At 33.5% G+C, this 15,923-nt stretch overlaps 1 protein-coding gene, 1 long non-coding RNA gene and 1 pseudogene across 2 annotated transcripts; all 3 read left to right on the top strand.

Annotated features, from left to right (window-relative positions):
- Nucleotides 1-3,866: 3,866 nt before the first annotated feature.
- Nucleotides 3,867-4,698, top strand: LOC114178718 (transcription factor bHLH149 pseudogene; annotated as a pseudogene).
- Nucleotides 4,699-8,645: 3,947 nt separating this feature from the next.
- Nucleotides 8,646-10,582, top strand: LOC114175045 (uncharacterized). Its single transcript, XR_003602799.2, has 3 exons — nt 8,646-8,809; nt 8,914-8,987; nt 10,345-10,582. It is a non-coding gene; the product is annotated as an uncharacterized LOC114175045 (long non-coding RNA).
- Nucleotides 10,583-12,015: 1,433 nt separating this feature from the next.
- LOC114191115 (importin subunit alpha-like) lies at nt 12,016-14,898 on the top strand. Its single transcript, XM_028080300.2, has 10 exons — nt 12,016-12,332; nt 12,422-12,521; nt 12,622-12,710; nt 12,796-12,927; nt 13,028-13,213; nt 13,437-13,600; nt 13,711-13,789; nt 14,046-14,174; nt 14,287-14,414; nt 14,493-14,898. Exons 1-10 carry the CDS (start codon nt 12,042-12,044, stop codon nt 14,788-14,790), a joined length of 1,596 nt encoding a protein of 531 aa, XP_027936101.2. The 5' UTR covers nt 12,016-12,041; the 3' UTR covers nt 14,791-14,898.
- Nucleotides 14,899-15,923: the final 1,025 nt, after the last annotated feature.

Below are 15,923 nucleotides of genomic sequence, written 5' to 3'. Positions count from 1 at the left end.
CTCGAACATTGATAAGAGGAAATGAGATCCAAATCAGTGTTGCTTTGTTTGGTAGAGTGGAAAGAGAAAGATAATTAATATTTTTACGTTCAGTTAAACAAATTTAGAAAGTTACGATTGTAAGCTTTCTATTTATTTATATATATCTTTTTTATTTTTTATCTCCAATTATATTAATTAAATTGTACCACTTCCGAAATATTTTTTTTTTTACTTTTACCATACCATATTACTAATCATTGAATTATACTTTTTAAATATTTTTTATTTTATTTTTTTATATATCTTTTTATTTTTTTGAAAACTTATTACTTCTGTATGAAAACTATGTCAATTTTATAAAATTGTTATTTTGTACAGGTAGTCGATTGAGTTATTATGAATTAAGTAGAGCTGCTAAAATGGATTGGAACCCGCGAGCCAACCCAGCTCACCACAGGTTCGGACTGGGTTGGGTTGAATTTTTTTTACAAATTTCAATACGGGTTGATTTAGACCCGACTCATTTAGAACTCGGCTCATCCGATTGAACCTGTGGTGAGCCGGGTTGGCTCACCAACAACCTGCTGATAAAAGGGTCACACAAGTGTTTTTATTTTTTTTATCAGGTTGGGTTTTACATTTGGGTTATGTTAGGTTATTTTTTTTTTACCCAACACATAAATAATTTGTATTTTTTTATATTTTGGTTTGTATTTGGATTATATTAAAGTTTACTTAGATTTTAATTAGAATTACAATTTAGTTTTGACTGAAAAAAATAAAAAAATAATATTTTTTTAATTAAGTGAACCCGTGAGCCAACCTGTTTAATCCGTCAACCTGTGGTGGGTCGTTCGGATTTTTTTGGCTTGCTAAAAAGTGAACCGGGTTGGGTTGACTCACTAAATCATCAACCTGTAGTGGGTCGAGCTGGATCGAATCGGGTCGGATTATCCGTTTTGACAGCTCTAGAATTAAGTTAAAAAAGAGTGATCTTAACCCGATTAACTTTTTAATGAGTCAAAAATTTTGTTATCCAATTTGACTTATTACAAATCGGTGATTAATAAATTAGTTTACTTATAAATGTTGTATTTGTTATAATTTATTTAATATATTTATTACAATATAATGAATGAATTTACTTAATTATCCAAATATTAATACAGAAAGTAATTTAAAATTAAAATATCACTATATACAACTTGAAAAATAGATAAATTAAACATTATTAACTAATATTTTAATATTTGAAGATATCAAATTATAAATCTATATAATTAAAAGTAATTTAAGGTTTATGATTTAATCCGACTCGAACTCTTCTTCGATCCAATTCAAATTCACTTAACCTAAAATTAAATTGAGTTTCATATTTAATAAAATTAAAAAAAAATCTCAACTTAATAGTGCCGGATCCTATTTGGCATCTATTATTTACAGTTTTTGGTTTTTATTTGGTGAGGAACCAAACCAAGGCTTAAGGCATATTTATATCGAGGATATAATTACAGTAGTGTGAATTTCGATGTACCTTCGATTCGTGAACACCGGATTCCTTTTTTTGGGTAAAGTAACAGATGGACCCTTGAAAAGTTCATTACACACAACTTAATTTAACCATAATACAGACATCTCTGTCCCACCAACCAAGTAATAGGCACACCAAGAGCTTACAAACACAGAAGTTACACAAAAACATGGTTATCTTCGAAGGGAAAAAGGCGAGATATCAACGAGAGAGAAGAGAAATATTTTAACCAAGCATTTTAAAAATTTATTTAAACTTTTGTTATCACTTTCCCATTCCAACCATATTGAAATCCAAGAGGTGGTGGGATGGGACAGAAAGTAAGAGAAGATGTCCAATTGTGCCACTTGACATGACACTCGTATTTTATTAAGCGTAACTTTGTTACTTAATACGATTAAAAATAATTGCATGATTTTTGTTTTTTTACTTTACATTTTGTATACACGTGAGCCCCTCACTTTTACCATGTACGTATGCAAAGCACGTGAATGCAACATTTGATTTTGCAGCAGAAGGGGCTTCGGTCTGGTTCAGTCATTCTCACAATTTTCTCTTATTATGATGATGAAACCACACTCTGCTTATTTCATAGCTAAAGGCAAAAATCATTGTACCAGACCACGTTTCGTGTAGAGATTAGACAGTAAAGCATGTCTCTTTCAAGGAGGCAAACTTGTCTTCCTTGTCATTTGGATAGATTCGTTTCAGATTTCCCATTTCGGACTCACATTTATCCATCTCTTTAACCTCTCAAACTTTTCTCACTAATCCAACCACCTTAAACCCATTGTAATGAAACCTCTCTGGGTTTCATTTTATTTTCAAAAGAACAAAAAACCAAATCAAGTGGCATGCGTTCTTTTTGAGGGTGTTGGTTTGGCATGTGTGTGTGCATCCCCTCTAATCATTGTCACAAATAGAAACAAACAAGTGTGACTCCTCCAATGCAGCATTGCCAAGTCACCAAATGTCTTCAAAAGCCACTTCTTCAGCTGCATTTACCCCCCAAAAACATTTATCAATTTCCAAGCGTGAACATCAAATCCAATCCTTGCAGGTAAAGGTAAGAAACACACCCAATTTTACATTACAATAATGCTCTCCATAACTTTTCTCACATGCCACCGATTTCGTTCAACCCTCGCGCAAAAGAAAGGGTAAAACTATACAAAACAAAGCATCATCATTTCCTCTCACCATCAATGTTGGCAGTTGGTTAAGAGATGGCAACGACCCACCCCTCCTCTGTTTCATTCAAATCATTTACCCACTCCTTTTCTTTTTTCTCCTTTTCTCATAAGGGTAACTAGTAAAACCTTCCATCTCAGGTGAAAAATGCATCTCTGTAGTTAAGGTACACTTTCACAGAAAATTCACCTCTTCACATGTAACCAACTTAACACCAGAGATCTTATCCGTAACATCTAATTAGTAATAAATAATCAGCTTTGAAAATGAACGAAGGCTTAGATTTTTATTAATTAAGATATTGATATGTTAGGATCTAACTTTTCTTCAAAAGTTATAGTCATTAGTGAGGGTTCAACTCTCTTTATTTAAAAATGTAACCGTCCAAACATCACGATTTGATCGTGACTCGGACTACTTATCCTCTATCACGGGACAATTAATGTCATCTGCAACAATCTTTCCTTCAACAATTATCATACTAAAATTTCTACTTAAATTATAATTTAATCCACTTAACCTCTATCACGAAATAATTATGCAACCCGCAACACATAATTTCTTCCCGGAGACTATTGGAACTTCATGTCTGCCCACCTTAAAATGGGAACCGAAAGAGAAAGAGAGGGTGAAACCTAATATCATATTTTAATTTGGCAATTTCTCCGCTATTTGTTAAGCAACCCTAAATTTGTCATTGTGGCCAATTAAAACCTAAATTAAAGATGCAATATGTGTAGTCAAAATATACCTAAATTTTCCTCATCCAACATGCCATGTCACGTCACTATCTTCCTCTCATTTGTTATCGGAAAACTTTCAACTACAGTGTTATTCATCTTGCTTTTCTAGTCAAACTTTCAACGTTCACCTACTCGCCCAATTTTGTCCTCCTTCAACCCATAATTTTATACTATACAAGTCAAAATAATGTTATTTTCTTAAAAAAAAAAAGGTAAATGAATCATCGCTTTGTTGTAAAAATTATAAACAAAGTGTAGAATAATAATACATGTAAAAAAATTAAGAATAATGTGCATTGCAAATTACAAAACCGAAAATTACACTCAACACGGAAAGCCAGCAGGGGTAAAAATGGAAATTACAAAATTATACTCTGAACGCAACGAAAATTTAGAGAAAGGAAAAAAAATGAAAAGTAAAGAGAAGGACGCGTGGATCCTCGTGAATTCTCTTTTATTCTCTCTCTCATGCACCCACCTTAATATCATAATCTTCTTCGCTCATTCTTCGTTCAAATATGAATTCCAATTCTTGCAATTTCTGATCAGTCAATCATCGTTTCCACCTTCTCTGTTTTCAAAAACAATTCCAATCATATCCCTCTTCTCTCCATCATTCTCTTCTCATGGCGTCTTTCCTCCCCAACCTCCATTCTGTTACGTCATCGCAACAATCCAATCACAAGAAGCGCCGCAAACTCGCGCACCACGCTTCCCTCGCTCCCGCTCCCTGGACTTCCCAAACCGAACACCGGATCTACGCCACCAACCTCCTCCACGCGCTCCGCCGTAACAGCCCTGCCGCCGCCAGCGACGTCCGCGCAGCTGCCGACCGTGCTCTCGCAGCCACGGCCAAAAGCCGAACTCGCTGGAGCCGCGCGATTCTTGCGAATCCGTTTGGCCGGTGGAAGCGGAGGCACCACAAGAAGGCCAGGAAGTCCGGCGCCGGATTGATGAAGAAGAGGACGCCGGAGATTCGGAGAACGGTACCGCCGCTGCAGAAGAAAGCGCGCGCTCTCGGACGGTTAATCCCCGGTTGCCGGAAGGTTCCGTTCCCGAAGCTTCTAGAAGAAGCCGGTGATTATATCTCTGCCTTGGAGATGCAAGTGCGAGCCATGACGGCTCTCGCCGACCTCCTCGCCGGCGGCCCCACGCCCCCCGCTCCTCTCCGTTTGAGTTGACTTACTTTGTTTTTAGTGTTTCTATTTTTGTTTATTATATATGTTTATATATCGTTTTTATTGGTTTTCACCTTTGAATTCCTCTTCTCCATTTTTTTTGTCCACATTTTTTTATTATTTCAGTTGAGGAAGTTATTATAATCGAGAATAATAAGACATGTCTTATACTGTTATATACTATTAGTACTATGATATGGTATATTTTTTGAAGCCTGGGATATAGTATTAACAAGCTCTCAATTATTGACGAGAAACAAGTTAACACCTGCACACTTGTCTGTTGTGGCAGAGGAACAGGGTAGGGAAGGTTAGCCATGGAGGGGCACCCTAGCCAAAACCAGTTTTCACTTGATTTACTACTCCTCATACACACATTCAAAGTAATTTAGTAAAAATCTCTTGCTATAGACACAGATAATAGTTATAGACATAGATAATAGTGTGGACACATTTGTTGTGTTTGGTTGTGAAACCAAAAAGGAAGTGTTGCCTGAGATTCATGTGATGTGGTTGGGATGTCCCACACAGAGAGACGTGAGATGCGTGATGATGAAATTGGGTTGGATAGCATAGTATTGCATGCGAGTGAGTAGTATATGATAAAATGGGAAAAAAGGATTTCACGTGGCATTTGAAGAATTGGAATGGGTGATTGGCCTTTTGTATTTGCATCCACATTGTTCTCCTTGGAACAGACAAATATGGGTCAGATCCTAGACAATGTTCTCTCTCTCTGTCTATCTCTCTGTGCCTAAACACCTTTTTCCTCATTGAGTCCTGACACGCGTGCAACCTTGACAATACATCTCTCATTTTTCCCACAGTGACATCCCATGCCATGTGGCTAACCCACCACCCTTTCCTCCATTTTTCCACTTTCATTTCTCAAAATTCCACACCTTCTTTCCACATAATTACTACATTCTTTGTCCTTTCCCTTAACCATCACATTCCACATGCACCCATGTGCTTCCATTTAACCCTTTTCTTTTTAATTCATAGAATCAGGAGATGGGGGGACACAGTCGCCACAACACAAACTATGTCCCTATCTTTTTCTTCTCAACAATTACTCCTCTTAATTCTTCATCTCACCAAGATTTCTCTACACATATATATGGTTAACAGCTTAAGGTAAGGAATATTAAAAGACTTTCACCAAAGAAAATTATATTAATAACCCACCTAATAACTATTTTATTAATATAATAATATATTAATATTTTAAGTTAAATTAATATTTTAGGTTATGTAATAATTGTAGTTTATTTTATGAGTGTTGATATGACACCCCTGCACTTGAAAATACAGTAGAATATAAAAGTATTTATCAACCAAATTGTCTTTAAAATATTCACTTATTACAACACCCAAAACTTTATGGACCCATCTTAAGGAAAATTGATTCTATTTTGCCTTAGATATTTCCATAAACTATACTTCATTTTGACCTCATACCATGACTACTTTCAATAACTGTTTCTTTAGCAATAACAGATATGGATTTCGTGTCAGTGTGGTTGCCTATAAAATTATGTACATGTTTCTTTAATAGCCTTTCAAAATTTGTTTTATTTTATGACCCTAAAAATGGGATTAATTAAAGTCCTTGATATGGTAAATGAGACCACTAGTTTGTCTGTTGTTGGAGCATTTTCCATGACGTCATCATCGGTGTCATCATCTGCGGTTCCAAACTCTGGATTTATGTTTTAGACAGCTCAAATTTGGTGCACATGATGGCTACGTAAGCATGGGAAGTAAGAGCTTTGGGACCTAAAACATCATAATTAATTGGGTATTCAGCTTTCTCATCTTTGTTGTGATTGGTGTTGGTGGTGATGCTGATCACTGTTAAATTGGAGTTTTTCCATTGGAAACCTACAACTGGAGGGTCTGTTTATCAGTTTTAACATTTTTAGAAAAATAATTTATTTGTGTTATTAAATTTGTTGTAAATGTGATTTGGTTTGCTATGATTGTCATGTTTACTGTTGTCTGGGACCAGGCTCATACGCGATTTGTTTACTAGGATTTGAATTTCTGAAAATTTTTTATTTGAATAATATCTAGGTTTCAATTTTGAGAAATACAAAGCGAGTTTTAATTTTCGCAAAGATAAATTGAAAGCATATGGAGATAAGATATAGGATTGTTTATGGAAAACTATAACTATTTAAATAAAGTTGTTGGTAAATTGAAAAAACGGAAAAGATGGAAAGTAAAAAAAGAAAAGAAAGAGAGAATAAAAGAAGGTTGTCTTAGGAATAAATTAATGGAAAATAAAGAAATGATGAGTGGGCCAGAAGTGTGAATTACTACACGTGGCCTCTTTAAAGGATAGAAAACGACAAATGGGAAGGCCCAGTCATGTGGAAGAAGTGATAGAGATTCTTCTCTTTTTCTCTGTCTTTCTCCCTTTATTTTCTCACATAATTTAATATCAAAATTATAAAAAAAGTGGATTCAACCTTCATTTATTTGGTGCTGGACAATGTCTTCTTTCTTATCTTTCCAAAATTGCCCAAAATCTGCATAACTACTCTTTAATCACTCTTCTAAGACAAGTCACAATCTCTTCCGATAACGAATTCCATCTTTTCTCTTAATTTTTTTATTTTATTAGTTTTATTTATAACCAATTAATTTTTTCAATTTATAATATTTTTTTAAGGGAAAGTTCGTAGTTCTGTTTTATATCTTATTATAGGCTATTATTTTAATTTAATGATTTATTAGATTATTTTTTTTAATTTATCTTAAATAATGTATTTAGTTCTGCTTAACTACAATAAAATCTTTCTATATTCATATAATGCAAACATAATTTATACATTTTATTATTTCAAACAACCTTGAACCATAAAACTTATATTTAATTATTCGTTTAATTCTTACTTTCCTTCAAAAGTGTTAGATTGGTCCTTCATTAATCCATAACCAAGATAAAACCCTGTCTATCACAATTGAATGGGAAACACAATAAAATCTGGAAGGTTTTATGGATAACAATTATATGAGCCATTTGGAATCACAAAAATAGGGTTATTTTCAAACAAGGCAAAATAGAAATAGAAGAAATTTTTTTCATGGCACAACTAAATACATGGTTATGGATGAAACATAAATGTCCAATTTTACATTTTCATTTTTGAATTGAAATAATGTCCTATACTATGTTTAAAATCTTTGTCACTTGGGTGATTAATGGAGACTCATTTAAACCCAGACTGAAAATGTTTTAGTCTAGTAGTTTATGTGGTTGTACATTCTATACAGGTATGAAATCATATATAAGCCCAGTACAAAAATTAAAAAAGCAATGCAAGCGTTGCAAAGAGTATACTTGAGCATGGTGCTTTGGGTCTAAGCAAGAACAAGAAAGAAGTATAGTTATAGTACATATATGAATGAAAAGGTCTTTTCGTCTAGCAATAAACACCATACATAGAACATTTGTGTATATTGTTTTTCGCTTTCAAACTGAAGAATTATGTTGGAATTTAGATCTTGAAAAAACTTTGTATATTTTTTTATAATTTTTTTCTAAAAGAGTTAAAGAACCTAAATATTCTACTATTAATATATGTTGATGTTCGAAAGAAAAAGAAAAAGAAAACTAATTAGTAAATAAAATATTTGATAACCAAACAATGTTTCAAACTAAAATATAAACAAAAACAAATAATTTGCGTGCTAAATAAATAAAATAAAACTAATTGGTGTGTAAGTTTAACTTATATATTTTGTAAAGTTCTTCATTTTGACTTGTATTTTTTTTCGCCAATTTTAGCGAATTATGTAATTTTGTTCCGTACTTTTTTTACATAACTTTAATTCTTAATTATCATCAATTAATTCCAATTTCAACTCTAAAAATATACTAAATCACTTTCAAGTTGTATTTAATAACAAATCCTTATTTATAGTTGTTGTTTTTTATCTATAAAAACCTTACATGTAAGACCCAATATTTTCTACCCTAAATTAAAAAGGTTGTCTCATGTGAGTTGGGTCTAAGGGTTGGCCCAAAGGGAAACAAACCCTAAGTCTGCCCTAAACCTCATTCCTCTCACTTTGTTGAAACAGATTTCCAAACCCCCTTTGAGTAGCCGTCACCCTCTCCGATAGGGTTCAGCCTTGGAGCTCCGTCGCACTTGTTCGAGCCAGTTTCGTTCCACGTAAGTTGCATCCCATCCCATACCTCTTGTTTAGCACAGTTGCTTCGAGTTCCAACTAGGGTCGTACTAAGTGGCTTCATGTCCTTCTGTTCTTTTGTTTCCAGCTTGCTAAACCGCTCTAGGAGCTGCTGCCTTTCTCTGTTTACACCCAAGAACCCAACTGTTAGCCCTTTTCCAGGTAAGGGAAGCTAGGTTCTTTTCGCGTTTTTGAAATATATGGTTTGTTTTCGTTTATGTTTTATGCTTAAATGATTGGAAAATGTTAGTTTTGGTATATTTCTGAGTTAGGGGTTCAAATATTCATGAAACTATGATGTTTGACGTTTTTTTCGTATTCTGATGCGTCGCACAGTCGCTGGGCGAGTTCGTTGGCTCGTTGGGCGACTGGGTATTTTTCTGATATGCGCAGTTTTAGTAAAATTGAATTTTCTGACTCATTAACCGTTGGATTGAGCTCAAATTTTGACATTTGGTTCATAACATGCTATTTTATGTTTTGACCGGTTGGATCGTCAATTAGATATCTGTAGCTTGAGAAATGTGTCACGCATTACTGCAATGATTTTGGTTTTGTGATAATAAATTTTCTTAGAAATTTTGGTGTAAGAATTATGGTTGTGGGTTGTGCTTGATTGTATGGAATTGCAGGTACTTAAATTTTGGCACACATTTATTTGGGATGAATACTATTTTGTGATATATGTATGTCTTGGTATGCATTTATAAAGTATGAGATGAATGAATTTGCATGAGTGATGATTCATAGAATTGAAATGATGAGTTTGGTATGAGTTCGATATGAGACATGGAAGGGTTGGTATCAATGTGGCATGATAATGATATGAGACGGAGTTCCATATTCATGGTTCAAGAATAATGAGTTGGTATGGTTTGGCTGGGAATACGAAGGAGGTGAATTATGAGAAACTGTATGTGATTTATATGTATATATATGTGTATGTATGTTGAATCCGTTTGATTGATTAAGAATGTTGGTCCGTGTCAGTGCGTAATTCCTTGGGATCTCTAGGTGAGATTTTCAGGGTCGTGCTTCAGTGGTCGGGACGTAATCCCATGGCCCCTGTTAGTGGGTGCCCATGGTGGTGCCTCATCTGTATAACTAGGTAAGGATTCAAGGTAAGGTTGCATCCTGACACTCTAAGGAGTCAGTTAACTCCTGTGGTGAGAGTAGTAGGAGGCCTGAAATTCATTAAGGGTTAACCTTGTGGTGAGGGAAAATTGATTCATTGTAACACTTGTAACACATAGCTCGGGGGTGAGCAGAGGTATCCACCACAAGTGCAAGCATCCGCTGAATCCGACCAGGTTATATGTATCTGGATGAGTCGAGTCTTAGTGTATTGTTTTGAAAGGTCATAACATGCTTGAGTGGTGTATGTATAATTGACTGTGAAAGCATATCTGATTGCATGATAAAACCACTTTTGGTTCTAGCTTACCCTTCTGTTTTTGCTGTGTGTCTTGCTGTGTGGTACTCTCTTTTGCGATGATCATCAACTTGTTGATGTGAGCAGATGCGAGGAACACCCGTGGTCAACAGGGAGGTGATGGTTCTGCTGCTTAGTCTTTGGGTTGACTTCTGCCCTTGGACTCTTCATTTAGGGCTAAGGCCCATGTATTGTTTTCTCCAGAAATTTGTTTAAATCATTTTTATTCTCTTACTTTACTTTGTACCCGACATCGTGGTGTATCTCTTTTTTTCGTCCTCTACGCAATTGGGATATATGTAGGAGTGACGTTATACTCTTTTATCCTCGCTTCTTATATTATATTGTGTGATATATCCTTATTTAGCTATATTAAATAAATGGGGTGTTACATTACACCCGCAAGCCTTTTTCCTCAATTTCATTGTCTCGTATTTATAGTTAAAAGAAAAAAAACTACAAAAACTATGGTTGATTGAAGACAGGGCTGATAATGCAGGCTAACTCACTCCGTTTTTTTTATTTAGCCCATAAAAATATTACAAATAATTAAAAAAATTAAAAATTTAAAACCAAAGTTACGAATACGAAAATAATAAGAAACTAAAATTGCAAACAAACCTTAATATTATTAATTTTTACTACTCTCATTTCAAAAGTATTTTTTTTCCTCACATTATCCTTTACTAAAGCTTGATTTTGAGAAAAAAAAAATATTGAAAGCTCATTGAGCAAAGTGACTACGGTTTTATCTTTTAAAATGATTTCTGAAAGTGGATATTTTTTTTAGGGAAATAAGAGGAGATTCAAATTTAGGTTCTGAAACCTAAGTTGCGGGTTGTTGAAGTTGAGAGCATACATCATGGTGGACTTCAAGTGGCAAAAATATAACATCATAGAAATAATATGCAATTGTAAACACATTTTTCTCTTTTTTATATTTGTTGTACATCTATATAAAAATTATATATCTAAGCAAAATAAATATTATCATTCATTAATAAAGAATATCAGACGAAGTGAGGAAAGCAGATAAAAGGAGAAAAATGAAAAACAAAAAAGGGAGAAAATCTTATTAAAATGAAGGGAAAACGATATTTAAGTAAAATGATTACAAATATATAGTTAATATTATAGGTAGATAAGTTTATAAATGATGTATACAGTACTTTTGGTTCTCAAATTTAAGGATATACGTATCTTCAAATAAAAAGTAAAGAAAGAATAAACGTTTTATTTGAGATTTTACATTTGGATCACAGTCCAATATATGCAATTTTAGTTTTATAAGCAGTTAAAGATAAGAAGTAGTTATATTATAATTCTTTATTATGTTAGAGTATGTGTCCTTTTTCATCATAAAAATAAATATATTAATAAAAACAATTGAATTAATCCAGAGAATGAAGCATCATCGGGAATGATACAAATATTTTAATTCCTTTTAATTTTGTATTTGTTGTCCTATTTAAAAATGATGATTATAATCGACCAAGCTTACGTAAGGGTTTTGAAAATATTAAAAAAAATATTATTTTTCTGTTTATTTAATTTCTTAATTATTAAATTTATTTATTTTGAGAGTCTTTAATTTAATTCCTTGTGCAAAGAAAATAACGGTAGCGAGGGTGGAAGGAAAAAAAAAAAAAGACGTATTAGTAGTTAGTTACTCGCGCGCCCCAGTGATGATTTGAATATATAGAGGTGATTGGGGGATTCAGTCTTCAGTTCTTACTGTTATCTGTTGTGAAGGAAAGAAAGAAAGAAGAATTCAGAAGTGCAAAATGTCTCTGCGACCTGGTTCTGGTTCTGCTACTGGTTCTGCTACTGGTTCTGCCACTGGTTCCGGTTCTACTAATGGTTCTGGTTCTGCTACTGGTTCTGGTTCTACTAATGGTTCTGGTTCTCCTGGTTTTGGTTCTCCGGCAAGAAAGAAAGGCTACAAGAATGTTACCGACGCGGAAAAGGGTAAGAAAAAGAGGGAAGAAGACCTCGCCGGCATCAGAAAGTCCAAACGCGAAGAGTCTCTTCTCAAGAAACGAAAAGATGTTCAAGGCTCCGAGTCCTGTGACGCGGTGGGTACCTATCATTTCAACAGCGTTCTTTCAATTTCTTTTAATTTCTTGCTCCTTTCGTCAACAGCGTTTCAATCTTTTTTCATTAGTTGTTGGAAGATATTCCTGAGGCGGCACAGCTACTATGGTCTGAGAACCCTGACGAACAGTTAGCGGCAGCCATTAACCTGGGAAGTCTGCTATCACTTGGTGCGCTTTCAATTCATATTTCTTGTATCATACATTTTTAATCTTGATCAAACAATTTTAACATTCATTCACTGGGTTTCTTCTCTTTATGTTAATTAAGAGGAGCCTCCCATTCAAGAGATCGTTGCGACGGGTGTTGTCCCTCGCTTTGTGGAGTTCTTGTCAAGGGAAGATTCACCTCAATTGCAGGTACACATGTTCGCATTGGATTTTCTAAATCTTTTTTGCTTTCTCCTTCACTCACACAATTGTTATTATTCCTCTTATTCTGCAGTTAGAGTCTGTTTGTGTTCTAACTAATATTTCTTCGGGAACATCTCAATACACTATACTTATAGTAGATGAGGGTGTTATTCCCCCTTTGGTGACTCTTCTCAGTTCTACCGATGTTGATATCAGAGAACAGGTCATGTCTTCTGATTGAATATTAAACTCTTCTTGATCATTTGTAAAAAGATTAAGATGGTTTTTTACTTAATCGAGTTTGGTTTCCCTTTCTTGAACAGGCAGTAGGGGCTTTAGGGAACATTGCCGGTGACTCCGCAGGCCACAGGGATCTTGTTCTTCACCATGGTGCTCTCTTGCCTTTAATATCTCAGCTGGAACCAGATTCAAGATTGTCCATGCTGAGGCATGCATCGTGGTGTTTGTCTAATGTTGTCCGTGGAATGCCTCCAGTAGATTTAGAACAGGTTGGAGACATTTCGTAAGATATTGTTTGAGACTGATCACACATTTAATAATTTGGAAGCATCTGATGAATATCGAATTATTCATTTATCTTGGTAAAAGCATGCTTATTCAATGGTTACAAAGACCGTTGATTTGTATATTTATTGTTGTCCTCTCTTTTCCATGTTATGCAGACTGATTTTCAGTATTGTGTTAGTGAGAAATGTGCTTAATCTTTGTTAGGTAAGAGATGCATTGCCCGTCCTTCAGCGACTAGTCGGCTTCAAGGATGAATATGTTGTAAAACATATATGTTGGACTCTCTCTTACCTTGCGGAAGGCCCAGGTGCCACTGTTCAAGCTATTATTGAACTAGGAGTTTGCCCAAAACTTGTGGAGCTTCTGTAGTATGTTGCTCTTCTCTTTACTATTTAATTTGATGCCTCATGTCAGTACACCATTCTCTTTTTCTATTGTTGGACAGTTTGGAATGATTAAGTTTTTTTTTTTTTGGAAGTTATCCATCGGATATAGTTATTTTACCTGCGCTTCATACTCTGGGAAATATTGCTGCCGGTGATGATGTTCAGACACAGGTAGAAAGAACCTTTACAATTTATCATCTGATTCTTCTATAAGCATGTTTGACGTGATTTTTATATTATGTGGTTAAGGTATGATTATGTGTCTAGAAGTCATATTAAGACAATCTGATTTTTGGTCACTTTCTCTATATTACCTTCAACCTAATTTAATAGACGGTAATATCTTGACCATAAAGTAAAATATATCCACTGCCCAGTTTAAAATATTAACATTTTAATTAAATTTCTTTTATTTTTTAATTTTCAGGTTGTAATTGATAACAGAGTGCTCCCGGCTCTTCACCAACTTCTTATGAAGGACTACCAAAAAAGAATCTTCAGAGAAATTTGTTGGACAATCTCAAATATCACGGGTGGGTCTCGATCTCAAGTACAGGTAAGGAAAGGTTAACGGATGATTTAGTAGTGAAGTCCTAAAACCAGTTTTTTATTTTTCATTCTTTAATTTAACGTGGTTTGAAAATTTGTTGTTATGATTACTGGTGTAGGCTGTGATTGATGCGGACGTTATTCCTCCTCTTGTTGAAATTCTTTTTAATGCGGACTTTGAGGTGAAGCGGACAGCAGCGTGGGCGGTTTGCAACATTTCTTGTGGAGGAACTAAGGAGAATATCAGGTATGGTTTTTCCTTGATTAAAGGTTGTAGAATGAATTACATGAAAGAGTTTTATGATAAGTTTGGTGTAAATATTAGGTACCTGGCTGATCAAGGTTGCATTAAGGCACTATGTGAACTGTTGACGAGTCCAGAAGCAAAACTTGTGTTAGGGTGTTTGCAGGCGCTGGAGAACATTCTGAAGGTAGGAAAAGCTGACCAGGAAGAGGGACTCACTCAAGCGAATGTTTTTGTTGAGAGGGTCCTCGAATGTCAAGGAGTACATCAAAAGATTTCTTGTTTGTTGGCAAATAGAAACCAGGAGATCACCGCCACTGCTTGGAGGCTTTCTGATACAATCTGGCCTGGGAATAATAATGACCAAGATTCTGATTAGTTTTACATGACTTACTTTTACTTGTTTCTCTGTACTATTCTGCGCTTACAAAGAGAACACAAGTTGTATTACGAATCAAACAATTAGGAATACAAAACACAAGATACACTTTATACCAATTGCTCTTTCTTCAATCATAATCTTTTTGCATTTATAGACAAATTTCTGTAGCATAATTATCATATTCATTGGATTGATGTGAAAAAATTATCAAAATACCTTTACTTAAAATTTAAACAGAAATATGAGACAATAAAAAAAAATGTATACCTGTTTTGGTTTTCTTGTTTTCAAATCTAGGCCTTCAGAATACTTTTAAAAATAGATGGTTAGAAAATAGTTAACCAAATAGGTTTTTTTATTCCTTTATTTATAAAAATAGAAATATTTATTAAAAATAAAAACAGAAAAAAAAGTCTTTTAGACTTAAAAATCCAAAATTAAATAACTTGAAGTAAATTATGTCAATCCATTAAAAACTTCAAGTCAATATATTTTTACCCTTTAAATTAAAAAAAAAAATTCATGTATTTGAAAAAAAAAAAAACACTCTATTCAGATAAAGTACATTAAAGTTTGAGAAAAATAAATAAAGGTAAGGTGAGATTATGTAAACAAGTTACAATCCATCAGTTAAAGCTTAACATGTAAAAATGGTCTTTAATAATATTTTTGTCAATTTTTTTATTCTAAAAATGTATTTATTGTAAGACTAGTGACGACTCAAATTATAAATGTTAAATTATTTTAATAATTTAAACTATTAAATAAAATAATATAATTAAATAAAATAATTACTTTTAATAATTGTTAAGTAACTATTTTTTAGTAAACACATCTTATTACTGATTTTATCATTATTAATATAAATTATTTTATTATTTAATTTAGATTTTTAAATTTTACAATTATTTTTAAAATTAATTTTTTATTATCATGAAATAATAAATATATTACTTAATTAAATTATACAGATGAATGCGAGAGTTATATAGATACTCACATATTTTATTTATATTTGATAATTTTCACTTATCTTTTTATCTTTTACTATATCTCTTTATAGCATTTACATCTTTCTGATTTTTAAACAGACAATAATTTATTTTATATATTTAATAAAGTATACTTTT

This window comes from Vigna unguiculata, chromosome 1, assembly GCF_037176805.1.
Source record: "Vigna unguiculata cultivar grain cowpea cultivar isolate G323 ecotype 2 chromosome 1, ASM3717680v1, whole genome shotgun sequence".
In the NCBI taxonomy this organism is placed as follows: Eukaryota; Viridiplantae; Streptophyta; class Magnoliopsida; order Fabales; family Fabaceae; genus Vigna; species Vigna unguiculata.
The sequence above is the reverse complement of the archived record's forward strand: the minus strand, read 5'-3'. Positions and strand labels throughout refer to the sequence as shown.

Coding starts and splice junctions, on each gene's coding strand:
- LOC114191115 (XM_028080300.2), top strand. CDS start 12,042: ATGTCTCTGCGACCTGGTTCTGGTTCTGCTACTGGTTCTGCTACTGGT. Junction 13,214..13,436: donor CTCCAGTAGATTTAGAACAG/GTTGGAGACATT, acceptor AATCTTTGTTAG/GTAAGAGATGCATTGCCCGT. Junction 13,601..13,710: donor AAACTTGTGGAGCTTCTGTA/GTATGTTGCTCT, acceptor TTTTTTTGGAAG/TTATCCATCGGATATAGTTA.